This window comes from Anoplophora glabripennis, unplaced genomic scaffold (genome assembly GCF_000390285.2).
Source record: "Anoplophora glabripennis isolate ALB-LARVAE unplaced genomic scaffold, Agla_2.0 scaffold1894, whole genome shotgun sequence".
In the NCBI taxonomy this organism is placed as follows: domain Eukaryota; kingdom Metazoa; phylum Arthropoda; class Insecta; order Coleoptera; family Cerambycidae; genus Anoplophora; species Anoplophora glabripennis.
Window position 1 is genome coordinate 12,976 of NW_019418156.1, and position 14,378 is coordinate 27,353.

The 14,378-nt window shown below is 33.8% G+C and overlaps 1 protein-coding gene across 1 annotated transcript in view; it reads left to right on the plus strand.

Moving 5' to 3' along the window:
- LOC108904321 overlaps positions 1-14,214 on the plus strand; it is a gene marked incomplete at its 3' end in the record, with an annotated part of 26,968 nt that extends 12,754 nt beyond the window's left edge. The window contains exons 5-10 of the mRNA XM_023456646.1: positions 1,062-1,129; positions 5,514-5,813; positions 5,870-6,138; positions 6,875-7,007; positions 13,590-13,889; positions 13,946-14,214. Of these exons, the coding sequence (XP_023312414.1) occupies positions 1,062-1,129; positions 5,514-5,813; positions 5,870-6,138; positions 6,875-7,007; positions 13,590-13,889; positions 13,946-14,214 (1,339 nt within the window). The remainder of the gene's footprint in view (positions 1-1,061; positions 1,130-5,513; positions 5,814-5,869; positions 6,139-6,874; positions 7,008-13,589; positions 13,890-13,945) is intronic.
- Between the last annotated feature and the right edge of the window lie 164 nt (positions 14,215-14,378).

The following is a 14,378-nucleotide window of genomic DNA, read 5'->3' on the forward strand; positions in this document are numbered from 1 at the left end:
CCCTCCCGCGCTAGCCTAAGGGCCACCTTAGCAAAGCGCATCCCAGGCTGCATAGCCGCACTACCCTACCCAACCATACCACACATAAACATGACACTACCCCCGGGGTTTACACAGACGAGCCGGCGAAGCAAGAAGAGCGCCAGAAGAAAGGGCCCTAGCCGGCGGGGCCCAGCCAGGACAAAAGGAGGTCCCACAAAGCGCCTACACCGGCCGCATTTGCGGTCGGGGTAGACGACGGATGGGGCCCACCTACGAAGGCTGTCCAGGCCTACACGAGATGAGGCAGGATAAAGAGGGATAATCCCCCTCGATCCCAAATCATTGAGGCCAATTTCTAGCCATGGAATAATGGCGATTCATAACTTTTCAAAAACATTGAATTAAGTTCTATAATTGTTAAATGTAATCAGTAAACGTTCTAAATTTTATCCACCCACTCGTAAACACATTTGGGCACAAAAACACATGTTATTTCCCAATAAAAATAGGTGATAGTTTTTAATTCAGGGAAAGGTGGGGGTCACGTAAATAAAAGATAAATAGCTGGTACTAAAGTTTGGAACGCTGGAAGTACATGTTAGGGTTACAATTTGCTTCAAATCGAAATTCGGCATTTCGTTGATGACGTCATCTTATGATAGAATAAATTTTCAAATGCAAAATATATTAAGTTACTACTTCAAGTAGATTGTAAGCAGCACTTAATACAAACAATGCAATCGTAATTATCTGCAAACCGAATTTAAGAACAAAGAGCAGGTTTTTCAGTTGTAAACCAACAGTTGTTCTGAATCTGAAGAACCATATTACTGCAATGCACAAGAAAAATTGTTACGTCAATTTTTTCTAGCATTCCGTAATGTAGAGAAAGAATTATAGGCGATACTTTACATTCATGTTGTTCAGGTAACAGAAGAAGAAGAGCAGTAACTATTCGATGTTTTCATTGAGGTTAAACAACCAACACAAGTTACGGTTTTATATTTACATTTCAAATAAAATTGTTGCAATGACTGGTGTTCAAGAAACTTCGTGTAAGCTTTGTCTCAAAACTGTAGGCGTTGAAGGTTTTGAGGTAATAAACGACGTTACTAGAGACATTTTAGATGTTCTTTTGCTGAAATTGGTAAGTTATATGTATCTATTAGTTCAGGGTCGCTGATATGCATGGAAACGGTCGATTATCTCCTAAAGTAAGATAGCTGTCGAAAAATCAGAAGACACAAACGTTTTAGGACTATTACAAAAAAGAAAATTTAAATATACAGGATCAGTCGAAAAGTTGTCTTACGAGACAATGTTGCTTCTTCTTTATCGGGACACCCTGTATATTATTCCATATTTCAATTCTTCTCGAAATTCTAAACAAGATTCATATATCACATCATGCGCCTAAGTTTAACCGTTTTCGAGATGTCGAACTTTGAAAATCAATTTTTTATAAATTATAGAAAAATATTTTATTCTGTATCTTATGATTTTTCCATAGCTATCTTACTTTTGGAGAAAATTGATCGTGCATATCGGGGACACTGTATACAGGGTGTTTTTAAATGAAGTAGCAAAAATGGTACCGGTGAATGTAGAGCCAAAAATAAGAGGATTGAAGGAAAAATACCTTACATGAAAGTTGCACCCCTGAGACGATATACCCTCTTAAAGGAGGGGATTGAAATTCTCATTTTAATTTTTTTTCTTTAACATGGGGAATGCTAGTGACACGAAACTTGGTATGAGCATCCTACTAATAAAGAGACAACTTTTCAATATGTATTCAATCATTAGCGTATTTTATAAAGGTGTGAAACAGTCAATTCCATTGCAATATTTTATTAGAAATTTTTTATATGAAGCAAATTATTTAAAAATATTTATTGAGAACACTGATTTTTTACCTCTTGTAATTTTTCGATAAAACCGATAGTTTTCTAGTAAAAAAATTAAATACGTCATCGTTCACTAAAGGGGTAATTGCGAAACTTTGTAAAAATAAAGTAGGCGGATGTCATAACAAATAAATTGTTATTTATCATATTAATAAATTGACACTTTCTGTCAATAAGCTGGTAATTTAATAATAACATTAAGAATAATTTGCTATTAATTAATGAAAAATGTTTGATAACTTATGACTATGGGACATGTATTAGATAAAGTTATTTATCTGAAATAAAATTTAATACAAACGAAAAACACAAACGAAAAAACGAAATATGCAAAATTAAATTTAAAGAATATTCTCCAAACAATTTGCATTTTGTTGTAAGCATAACCTAATACGTAAGTTGAAGTTATCACGCACTCGCACAAACAGTTCTTGGTTCCAGTATAGCTTCCTCAGTTTCAACAATTCGGATATTACGCCTTCTTATATATATCTTTGGTGGTATATTCTTACTGCAGCGTTACTATTTTTTCTGGATTCGAAAAACACGTGGAGGATGTCGAAATATTTGTCATTGGTATAAATATTATTTGCCATAATTAATCTGATAATAAATTAATCAATTGGTACTAATTATTGGTTGACAGAAAGTGTCAATTTATTAATATGATAAATAACAATTCATTTGTTATGACATCCGCCTACTTTATTTTTACAAATTTTCGCAATTACCCCCTTAGTGAACGATAACGCATCTAATTTTCTTACTAGACTATCGGTTTTATCGAAAAATTACATGAGGTAAAAAAAGTTGCGCAATAAATCATTTTTCCAAATAAATATTTTTAAATAAATAATTTGCTACATATAAAAATTTCTAATAAAATATTCCAAAGTGGTTGACTGTTTCACTCCTTTATAAAATAAGCCAATGATCGAACAAACATAGAAAAGCTGTCTCTTTATTAGTAGGATGCTCATACCACGTTTCGTGTCTCTAGCATTCCCCATGTTAAAGAAAAAAATTAAAATGAGAATTTCAATCCCCTCCTTTAAGAGGGTATATCGTCTCAGGGGTGCAACTTTCATGTAAGGTGTTTTTCCTTCAATCCTCTTATTTTTGGCTCTACATTCATTCACTGGTACCATTTTTGCTACTTCATTTAAAAACACTATGTATATAACGTGGAAAACTTTTTGAACCTTTTGTTTAGTGGTATAGTATATTTCATTTTCATTTTACCTTGCCACGTACCACATTCTCTGTTAAAATTAATATTACCCTGACATACTTTACAAATAAAAAATGCAAGCATATTTCAAATTTGAAATGAAAATGAGTAATGATAATGAATTATTTAAAGAAAAGTACTGTAGGAATTGTTGTTGTTAATTCGAATTTGGAACCTTACAGTTGAACGTTCCGTTCCAATGAAGGCAAGTTCGGTATATGTTTTGTTCTTTTTTAATTGTAATACAGATTGTAGTATAACAACCCTAGGTTCGACAGAAAATAAGTAAACGTAGTTGTGGCCAAAAATATGTGATCGTCATAAGGACTACCTACGTTGTGTGTATTTACTTTTTTATTGACCGGAAGGCGCTGGCTACTAACTTTGTAGAGGGGATGTATGGTTTAATTTTATAAAACAAAGACAGAGTAAATACACCTAACTTTATTACAACAGTCCTCAAATTAAACATGTGACAAACAGAAAGAACAAAAACATTAACAACCATTTAACATAAAATGAGAGTGCCAGGCTCACCTAGAGCTCCTGCGGGGAAAGAGCATGGCAGAGAAACCCACGATCGTTGCTCTCACCACCCAAATATAAATACAAAACAACCGCTAACCAAAGGAATAAATTAAGATCCTTTGCTAATGATAATCAAAATTGGACTTATTTAATGTGTCACTAAATGTCATCTCACTCAAGTCTGACATACACACTTCCAAGTAAAACTGAAGAGGTTTTAGTAACAATAATAGCAACAACAACAACAATAATAATAATAATAGCAATAATAATAGGGAAGGTACTGGAGTCCCATAATACGGGAGGCTATCCAGCTAAAGTTGAGATTTCGGGAGAACAACAACAATAATAACAATAATAATAATCATGGGTGAAAATGTTAGTAAATTCAACAAAGCTCTTACATACGTATGACATAAAGTGAGCACAAGAAATCAAAGAACAACGTAATCATGATAAAACAAGTTAAATGTGAAACAAAGAAGTCGTTAATGCAATATCTGGGCAGTCACGACAATATACATATTTTAACATGTAATAAATAATGAGCAATCTTTAATAATAATTGTAACAATTTTATCTTAGAAAAATATACGCCCCTGAGCGTAAGACAATGAAGGCTAAACATATACAGAATTATTATCATGAAACATCTATATTTTACGTATAACGTAATCGTGGCAAAAACAAGTTAGATGTGAAACAAAGAAGTCGTTATTGTAATGTCTGGCAATCAGGACCATATATATATTTTTAACACGAAATAAATATTGGGCAATCTTTAAGTATAATTATAACAATTTTACCTTGGAAAAATATATGCCCTTGAGCATAAAGCAATGGAAGCTAAACATACAAAGAATTATTATCATGAAACATCTATAACCATCACAATCATAAGATTACATAGAACAATTAACAACAAAGTACTTAAAGAATATTACCTGCTAACTAATAACACTTTAACCAATTAACTTTTCACTGCTTTGACACACTGCCCGCCAATCGTCTTGCTACCAATCTGCACACTGTTCTCACTTCAACTGCCTATCTTCAACTATTTAGGCTTCCTTCCAGAATTTCCTACCTAAGTGCCTGTTTTTTGTGCTTCCTTCTATCGACCGTTAATATTACTTTTTCATTGTTATACAACACCTATGTAACAGGTGACGTCGATGTTGATAAGATAAGTACGGTTTTACACAAGATGAAAAGACGAAGAGCTATATCTACAGCATCTAGATGTCAGTACAGACCTACTTTATTGTCCATAGCCGATAATTATATGGAAATATTTGTTCTTTGAAAGTGTCCATAGAAGGATTTAGATGTCTTGAACGGTTTCACTGTTAAAAAACTTTTTTTTTAATTTTATCGATTTTTGCATTTTTCTCATAAATGACTATAGACCTACAATCGTAGATGACATTTTTATAGAAAATTGAATTTAGTATAAAAAAGTCCTCAGTAAAGCTGTAAGTTATTACTTCATGAGATAAATAGATTCAATCGTGTGAAAACTTAAAAAACCCTTTATAGAATATTTGAAATTGCAGATAGAACTATAATTAGAGATGAGATAATTTAATTAAAAAAGAAATGTAGGTTTACGTGTTAAACGAATAGGAAAATTTTAAAATAAAATAGCGAGTACTAAAAGTTAAAATTAAGAACTGAAATTTGGTAAAATTTTATTTCCAATTTTTTGAACAATATTTCGTCAATGGAGCAACAAAAAAAATGTACGTTTCAAACAAAGCACCCTAATTTCGCTCACCTCAACACATTAGGGCGACCTCGCAATAATTGATATTTTCTGCCTAAGTGATTTTCTTTTTCTTTGATTAAAGTTGCATATTTTTCAGAAATTTGATAGCGAGAGCAAAGAGGTTATATGTAACGTTTGCAGAAGAAAGTTAAACGCAGCATTCGAATTTAAGTCAACTTGTCTGAAGACCGATTACACAATTTTTCCATATGTGGAATGTGAAAAAATGTTACTGCTCGATATAGGAGATGCGTATACGAAGGAAAAGACAAGTGAGTCAATGGATATTTTAGATGGTCAGAGAATATGTCGATTGTGTATGGAGCCAGTAGAAAGTGAGTTTAGGTGCATACGCGAAGAGGAACTTGAAGCTATCAATAAATTGGTTCCTGAAATGGTATTAATGATATTAAATAGTTACATTTTTCGCAATTTAATTAAACCACTTTGCAGAATATAAATATCATCAAAGATCCCGTTGTGTGTAAGGAATGCTTTGATTCTGTGTGCACCCACAACAGTTTCCTAAAAAATTGCTCGGAAGTACAGGAAAAAATTGGAGGTATTTTTAATAGCGCAGCAACAGAGAGTCGGATAGATACGTCACCAGCTGATTTATTCGTTAAGACTGAAAACCAGGACAAGGAATTTGATATCAACGAGATGGAAATGTCAATCAAAGCTGAAAGTATCGACATAAAATCGGAAGATGAAGAAAGGAGGTAAGAGAGGACTATTTTGACAAATTTATAAGGTAACCGCGTAACTCCAGATCTTATTTAATTTTGCATCTCTTGCATTAATTTCTTGTACTTCTGATAGTTTTCGCAAAATTAATTATTTTAAACATATCATTAACCCTTTCGCTGCGCATTACGTCTGAAAGTAGCTACCGCGCCGTGCGCGAAAGTTTATCGCGTGCGAATATGTACGTCTGGAGCAGTTAGACCACTTATAGTTTTACATTATGTTGTGTTAAATTACGATTTACGATAAATTTTACGAGTTTATTTTGAATAAAATACAGTATATGTGCTAAATAGAAACTGAAAGAAACATGAACAATCTTGGTATTATTACCAGTACCTCTTTCCATAAAAATATTTGTCACAATCGGTATAAGCTGGCCCGCAAAAATTCGCCTTACCAATTGCAATAACCGAGTCACTGATTCGCATGGTTGCGAATATATACGGTTTGAGCAGCCTGATCCAATTTAACTATTCATGCGAATTAATCCGTCTGGAGCAGTTTGAGCCCTATAAATTTTTAGCGAATATGTACGTCTGGAGCAGTGAAAGGGTTAATTGTCGTCAAGAATTTGATTTGTATGATAATAAAATTGAAATAATGCCCTGTGGAGTTCAGAAACTTGCATGATTGCATTTTCAATAACCTATCACCCCCTAGAATTAACACCTAATATTAGAAAATACCCTGTATATGTAATGTTTTCAGCGGCTCGCTACTGCAGAGCTCCAATCGTGGATCATTGGAGAAGAGTGACCTTAGAGATGCAGAAGATGATGGATACAAACATGAGAATAAATCGACAAGCGAATGTAATACGAAAGTCGAGCAGGACCACAAAGTATTTTACAAATGTGATAAATGTATTTACGAAACTAGAAGCGACAGTCGTTTTATAGCACATCGTAGGAGATACGAGAACGATTCGGAAGCATATAAATGTGAATCGTGCGAGTATGAAACTGAAAATAAAAAATTTTTTCAGAAGAACCGGCTGATGCATAAACATTCTTCGGAAATGCGTATGCATCGATGCGGATCATGTAATTACGAGACAAAGTGCAGATGTGAGCTTGCTAAGCATCAGGCGAAACACAAAAGCGCATCTGAAGGACGATTGTACAAGTGCGACTTTTGTGATTTTAAAACAAAGCGGGAATTCAGTTTTGAAAGTCATATAAAACACAAAAACTCAAACAATTGTGTAGGATGTGACTTTAAAACCACATACACCGCATTACCGAATAAGGACACTTCACAACTGCCCGTTTATAAATGTAATAGTTGCACATATGAATCAAAGAATAGGCCAAATTTTACCAGACATCAGTTGATACATAAAGATTCCTCGCAGGTGCAAATGTACTGGTGTAACAACTGCGATTTTGAAACTAAATACAAGGGTTGTATCAAAAAGCACCAACTGAAACACAAAGATCCTTCACAGGTTCAAACGTACAGGTGTAACGACTGTGATTACAAAACTATATACAAGAGTTATATCACAAAACATCAACTGAAGCATAAAGATCCTTCGCTGGTTCAAATGTACAAGTGTAACGACTGCGATTACAGAACTATATCCACGGGATATTTTACAAAGCACCAACTGATACATAAAGATCCTTCGCAGGTGCAAATGTACAAGTGTAACGACTGCAATTATGAATCTAAACACAAGAGGAATATCAAACGGCATGAACTGAAGCATAAAGATCCTTCCCAGGTCAAAATGTACAGGTGTAACAACTGCGATTACGAAAGTAGATACAAGGATGATTTAAAACATCATCAACTGAAGCATAAAGATCCTTTGCAGGTTCAAATGTACAAGTGTAATGACTGCAATTATGAATGTAAATATAAGCATGATATCAAACGGCATGAACTGAAACATAAAGATCCTTCACAGGTCAAAATGTACAGATGTAACAACTGCGATTACGAAAGTAGATACAAGGATGATTTAAAACATCATCAACTGAAACACAAAGATCCTTCGCAGGTTCAAACGTACAGGTGTAACGACTGTGATTACAAAACTATATACAAGAGTTATATCAAACAACATCAACTGAAGCATAAAGATCCTTCGCAGGTTCAAATGTACAAGTGTAATGACTGCGATTACAAAACTGTATCCAGGGGATATTTCAGAAAGCATCAATTGAAACATAAAGATCCTTCGCAGGTGCAAATGTACAAGTGTAACGACTGCAATTATGAATCTAAGTACAGGAGGAATATTAAACGGCATGAACTGAAGCATAAAGATCCTTCGCAGGTTCAAACGTACCGGTGTAACGACTGCAATTATGAATGTAAATATAAGAATGCTATCAAACGGCATGAACTGACACATAGGGAAGGTGTACAGAGACGAGACAAATGATTTTGGACTAGTGCTTTTGTAACAATGCATTAAAATGAATACTTTGTAATATGCACCTGCTTTTTTCTATGTTTAAAGATGTATCTTTTTCATTATCAATGTTCAGGAGAATGTTAAATGTGTACATGTGTATTTTAAACAACTGCAAAAAAATTAGGAACAAAATAAATATGCATTGGTTTTCTTAATAAAAAATGGTTGAGAACTGCTGACTTGGCCGTGGTATTTATGCGTTGAGAGATCAACTTTTCCGTGTTGCCGATGTCGTATAGACTTGTAAACTCAACTCTTTAATGAACTAAGAAGAAATAAATAAATTATGTATAGGTTTAGATGTAGGAAATTTTGAAATATTTTTATAAGAATGTTCAAAGCCTTCTTCTCTTGCCATTCCTATGCAGGGGTGGTTTTTAGCAATACTATCCACCCTGTTTTTCACTTCTAGCTTAGAAACTCGATATTCGGTTGTCCACATGATTTTCGAGACAAGCGTTTCGGTAAACCGGAAAGCAGAGTGGGAAGTTTTTTATTTTATTTAAATTATATTTGTATCAAATCAATTCACCCTTCCAGCCTGATATTCATTATTTGTCCTGTCCTAAATTGACTATTGGCTTGACAGGCTGTCGGCTAATCGAATTTTGCAGTAACCACCTTTATTTTCTATGTTTAAATAAGGGTTTATTTGATACATTTATTTTTTTGACCTCTTTAATTTTTATAAGTACACATTTAATATTAACCCTGCATCCTATGTAATTTATAATTTTCTTTTGATTTTTCGTAATTTGTGTAGAGGGGGCAGGGTTACAAGTGCAAAGAAACGTTATTGTACTAACGCTGTTCCCTATTATAGTTTATTAGTATTATTTTAAGGCCTAAATATAAATTTAAATCCTTAGCTTTTATTGTGCACTATTACATGATTATACAGATATATGGATGAATTAAATATAATTTCAGTTTTTCTTATTTCCGGAATCTTATTTGTGGAAATGTGAAATGGGCGGTGACTATGAGATGCCTTTTTTATAGCCATCCTTCTCTATCGCACAGATTTCTATGACTTACTTTATCGCTCTCACTTAACGGCCGATGAACCATGGTGACTTTCCGACCCTGTATATGTAGGATTAAATAAATTGCAAAGAATTTCTTTGCATATGCATTACACTGTATGCATCAGATGTTNTTTATAAGTACACATTTAATATTAACCCTGCATCCTATGTAATTTATAATTTTCTTTTGATTTTTCGTAATTTGTGTAGAGGGGGCAGGGTTACAAGTGCAAAGAAACGTTATTGTACTAACGCTGTTCCCTATTATAGTTTATTAGTATTATTTTAAGGCCTAAATATAAATTCAAATCCTTAGCTTTTATTGTGCACTATTATATGATTATACAGATATATGGATGAATTAAATATAATTTCGGTTTTTCTTATTTCCGGAATCTTATTTGTGGAAATGTGAAATGGACGGTGACTATGAGACGCCTTCATTATAGCCATCCTTCTCTATCGCACAGATTTCTATGACTTACTTTATCGCTCTCACTTAACGGCCGATGAACCATGGTGACTTTCCGACCCTGTATATGTAGGATTAAATAAATTGCATAGAATTTCTTTGCATATGCATTACACTGTATGAATCNTTTCGGTTTTTCTTATTTCCGGAATCTTATTTGTGGAAATGTGAAATGGGCGGTGACTATGAGATGCCTTTTTTATAGCCATCCTTCTCTATCGCACAGATTTCTATGACTTACTTTATCGCTCTCACTTAACGGCCGATGAACCATGGTGACTTTCCGACCCTGTATATGTAGGATTAAATAAATTGCATAGAATTTCTTTGCATATGCATTACACTGTATGAATCAGAAGTTTGTTTTATCGACTATTCCCATACTCTATCACAAAGTCTCTAAGGAAAATAAAAGTTACCTATTTATTTTATTTATTTATTTATTAAAAGACGGAGCCCTTTAGTTTTGTTTGTGTTTACTAAGGTTTTACTTTGTTCTTTTCCGGTACATGAAAATCTGCAAACTAATCCCTACCACAAAGAATAAAAAGGGTCACCCTTGTACCGTGGAGAGTTCTGGCAGAAGAACAGCCACCAAATTTTGATAAATGCAAACCGGGTTTTAAATTTTTCAGACATTCAACAATTTATAGGTGATACCAGCCCTGTCTTTGTCTCGGCTTAACTCTACATGCTTCAATCGATTTTAACAATTATGTAAAAGTTATACGTCTTTATGTCTTACATAATGATTAAACTTAAACTGATTATACAGGGTGGCATAAAAGTATGGAAACCCCTGAATAACTCGTCAGGAGTGTATTTTCTTGTAAAATAGTAAATATAAAAGTTTTAGGATTTTTCTCTGGCTATTCAATGGCGTCCTTGTATTCTACCTTGACCTTGACCTTCGAGGTCATTTCAAGGTCAAAATTATTTTTTCAAACGGGAACTCCTATTTTTTATTGCGGATTTGAAAGGAGCAGGAAATTTTACGTCCAAACATGGTATTGACCATAACTTTGGCATTGACCTTACTCTTTCCAAATCCGCAATAAAAAATAGGGGTTCGCATTTAAAAAACTTAACTTGAACTTCAAATGACCTTAAAGGTCAAAGTCAAGGTCAAATCCAAGATCACCATCGTAAATTGAAAACTACTTAATACAGACAATGCAAAGGTAATTATGTGCAAAGCGAATTCAAGAACAAAAAAAAACAGGTTTTTCAGATGTAAACCAACAGAGCCATGTTCTGACGAACCGGATTAGTGATGTGTACGAGAAAAATTGTTACAATTTTTTCCAGTAATCCGTAGTCATAGTGCAAGAATTACGGAGGAGACTGTACCATTCTTGTGGTTCCGATAACAGAAGTGGAAGAAGAACAATAACTTTATTCGATGTTTTCTTTGAGGTTAAACAACGAACACAAGTTACAGTTCGACATTTACATTTCAAAGAAAATTGTTGCAATGACTGGTGTTCAAAAAACTTCGTGTAAGCTTTGCCTCAAAACTGTAACCGTTAAAGGTTTTGAGGTAATAGACAACGTTACTAGAAATATTTTGGATGTTCTTTTGCTGAAATTGGTAAGTCGGTGATAGATATGCATCAGTTCGGGGTCGCTGATATGTATGGAAACGGTCGGTTGTCTCCAAAATAAGATAGCTATAAAAAAAATCATAAGACACGTTTTCTTAAAGCTATCACTATAAAGAAAAGTTATGACGAAACAAAGTTGCTTTTTCGTTATCAGAATACCCTGTATATTATTCCATATTTCAATTCTTCTCGAAATTCTAAACAAAATTTATTTAACACATCATGTACCTAAACTTAACCGTTTTCAAGGTATCGAACTTTGAAAATCATTTTCTTATGAATTATACAAAAATATTTTAGCAGCAATGCAACGGTTTTCATCGCCTACTGAACTCAAAAATTTTAAATCCGTGACGCAAACCGAAACATACAGACCTGCAAATATTTCCATTTTTCTCAAGAAAGGCTTTCTCTAGGCGATTTTCTCAAGAGACAATTGTTTTTCTTTTTTAATAAAAGGACCTTTTTATTGTTGCTGTACGTTTAAAAAAAATACGGCCACTGTAAACGTTTTGACCGCTAAAAGGGGGAAGTAACCGGAGAAAACTATCACCCAGTATATCGATTTGACTAAAACTTTAAGAAATAATACGCCACAATAGTCCAAATAAATGTGCCAAATTTTAACGCGATCGGTAAAAGTAAATTAAATTAGTTTTATTCTTGACAACTTTGAAGGCCTGTAACTAAAACCAAAAATTTTTTATTTAATTTTCCTTCGTAGGTCAAACGTTGTCGGTGAAATTTGCGGACACCCTGTATTTTTACGCAAAATATTCATATTTTATTTATATTTAAATTTAAACACTGTATCTCGGAAACTGTGCATATTTCGACCTGCGTTTATAGGAACTTTTTTTTTACAAAATAACTTCGGCAACCACCCCCTAAAATATTTCGCACTTTCTTACAAACACCCTGTATAGGAATTGTCGTTTTGGCACGTTGCTTAAACCTTGTTTGTGCTATGTTTCATAAACCTATGACGTCATCGAAATTATTATTTAAATAGCGCTACCTATTTTTTTAGGCATAAAAGGATAGTCCTTTTGAAGGGAAATCCTTTGACTTTACTTTGACAGATGCAAAATATCACGTGGATAATGGTGTTCCAGCAGACAGTATTTGCCGGGAGAAATTACTTGCATGAAATTGTTCCAAGTAGGTGAATAGGTCGAAGAGGACCATTGAGTGGCCACCACGTTCGCCCGATTTAACTCCCCTAGATCATTTCTTGTGGGGCTATTTAAAAAGCAGAGTTGGTAGACGCATAAGAGAAGAAATTAGTCGGATACCACCAGAGGCAATTCAAAATACCACGGATGAATTCGAACATCGACTCGCCCATTGCCCGACTGTTAATTTCTTTACATTCTTTACATTAAATTAATTAATACATTTGTCTGTTTTTTTTTTCACGNTACCACGGATGAATTCGAACATCGACTCGCCCATTGCCCGACTGTTAATTTCTTTACATTCTTTACATTAAATTAATTAATACATTTGTCTGTTTTTTTTTTCACGCCTGTTAAAGGAAAGTAGAACAAACCCTATATCGACGCATTTCCTTTCAACAGGGCTATCCTTTTATGCCTAAAAAATTAGGTAGTGCTATTCAAAAAAAATGTCGATGACGTCATAGGTTCATGAAACATTGCGCAAAGAAGGTTTAAGCAACGTGATATAAGGACAATTCTTATGTACTAATTGACGTATTTTAGCGTTTTTGTGAAAACGCAACACAAAATAAAATACGAATTTTTTGCGTTACTTCTGGGATGCGCTGTACATCTCAATTCGGACACCTCAACACATCAGAGCGACATAACAATAACTGATATTTTCTACCAATCGTTTTCTTTCTCTTTGGTTAAAGTTGCATATATTTTAGAAATTGGATAGCGAGGGCAAAGATGTTATATGTAACGTTTGCAGAAGCAAGTTAAACACAGCATTCGAATTTAAGTCAACTTGTTTGAAGAACGATTACGCAATTATTCCGTATGTGGATTGTGAAAAAATGTTACAGCTCAATATAAGAGACGTGTATACGAAGGAAAAGACAAGCAAGTCAATGGATATTTCAGATAGTCGGAGAATATGTCGATTGTGTATGGAGCCAGTAGAAAGTGAGTTTAGGAGCATACGTGAAGAGGAACTTGAAGCTATCGAGAAATTGGCTCCTGAAATGGTATCAATGATATTAAATAGTTACATTTTTGGCAATTTAATGAAACTACTTTGCAGAATATAAATATCATCAAAGATCCCGTTGTATGTAAGGAATGCTTTGATTCTGTATGCACCCACAACAGTTTCCTGAAAAATTGCTTGGAAGTACAGGAAAAAATTGGAGGTATTTTTAATAGCGCAGCAACAGAGAGTCGGATAGATACGTCACCAGCTGATTTATTCGTTAAGATTGAAAACCAGGACATAGAATTCGATATCAACAAGATGGAAATGTCAATCAAAACTGAAAGTATCGACATAAAATCTGAAGATGAGGAAAGCAGGTAAGAGAAGACTTTTAACAATAATTTTACTAGGTAATAGTACATTTTGCCTTTCTTGCATTAATTGCCTGTATTTCTGAAGGTTTCCGCATAATTATTTTATTATTTTTAACATATCTTCAATAAAAATATTACTAATTGTCATCAAGAATTTGATTTATGTG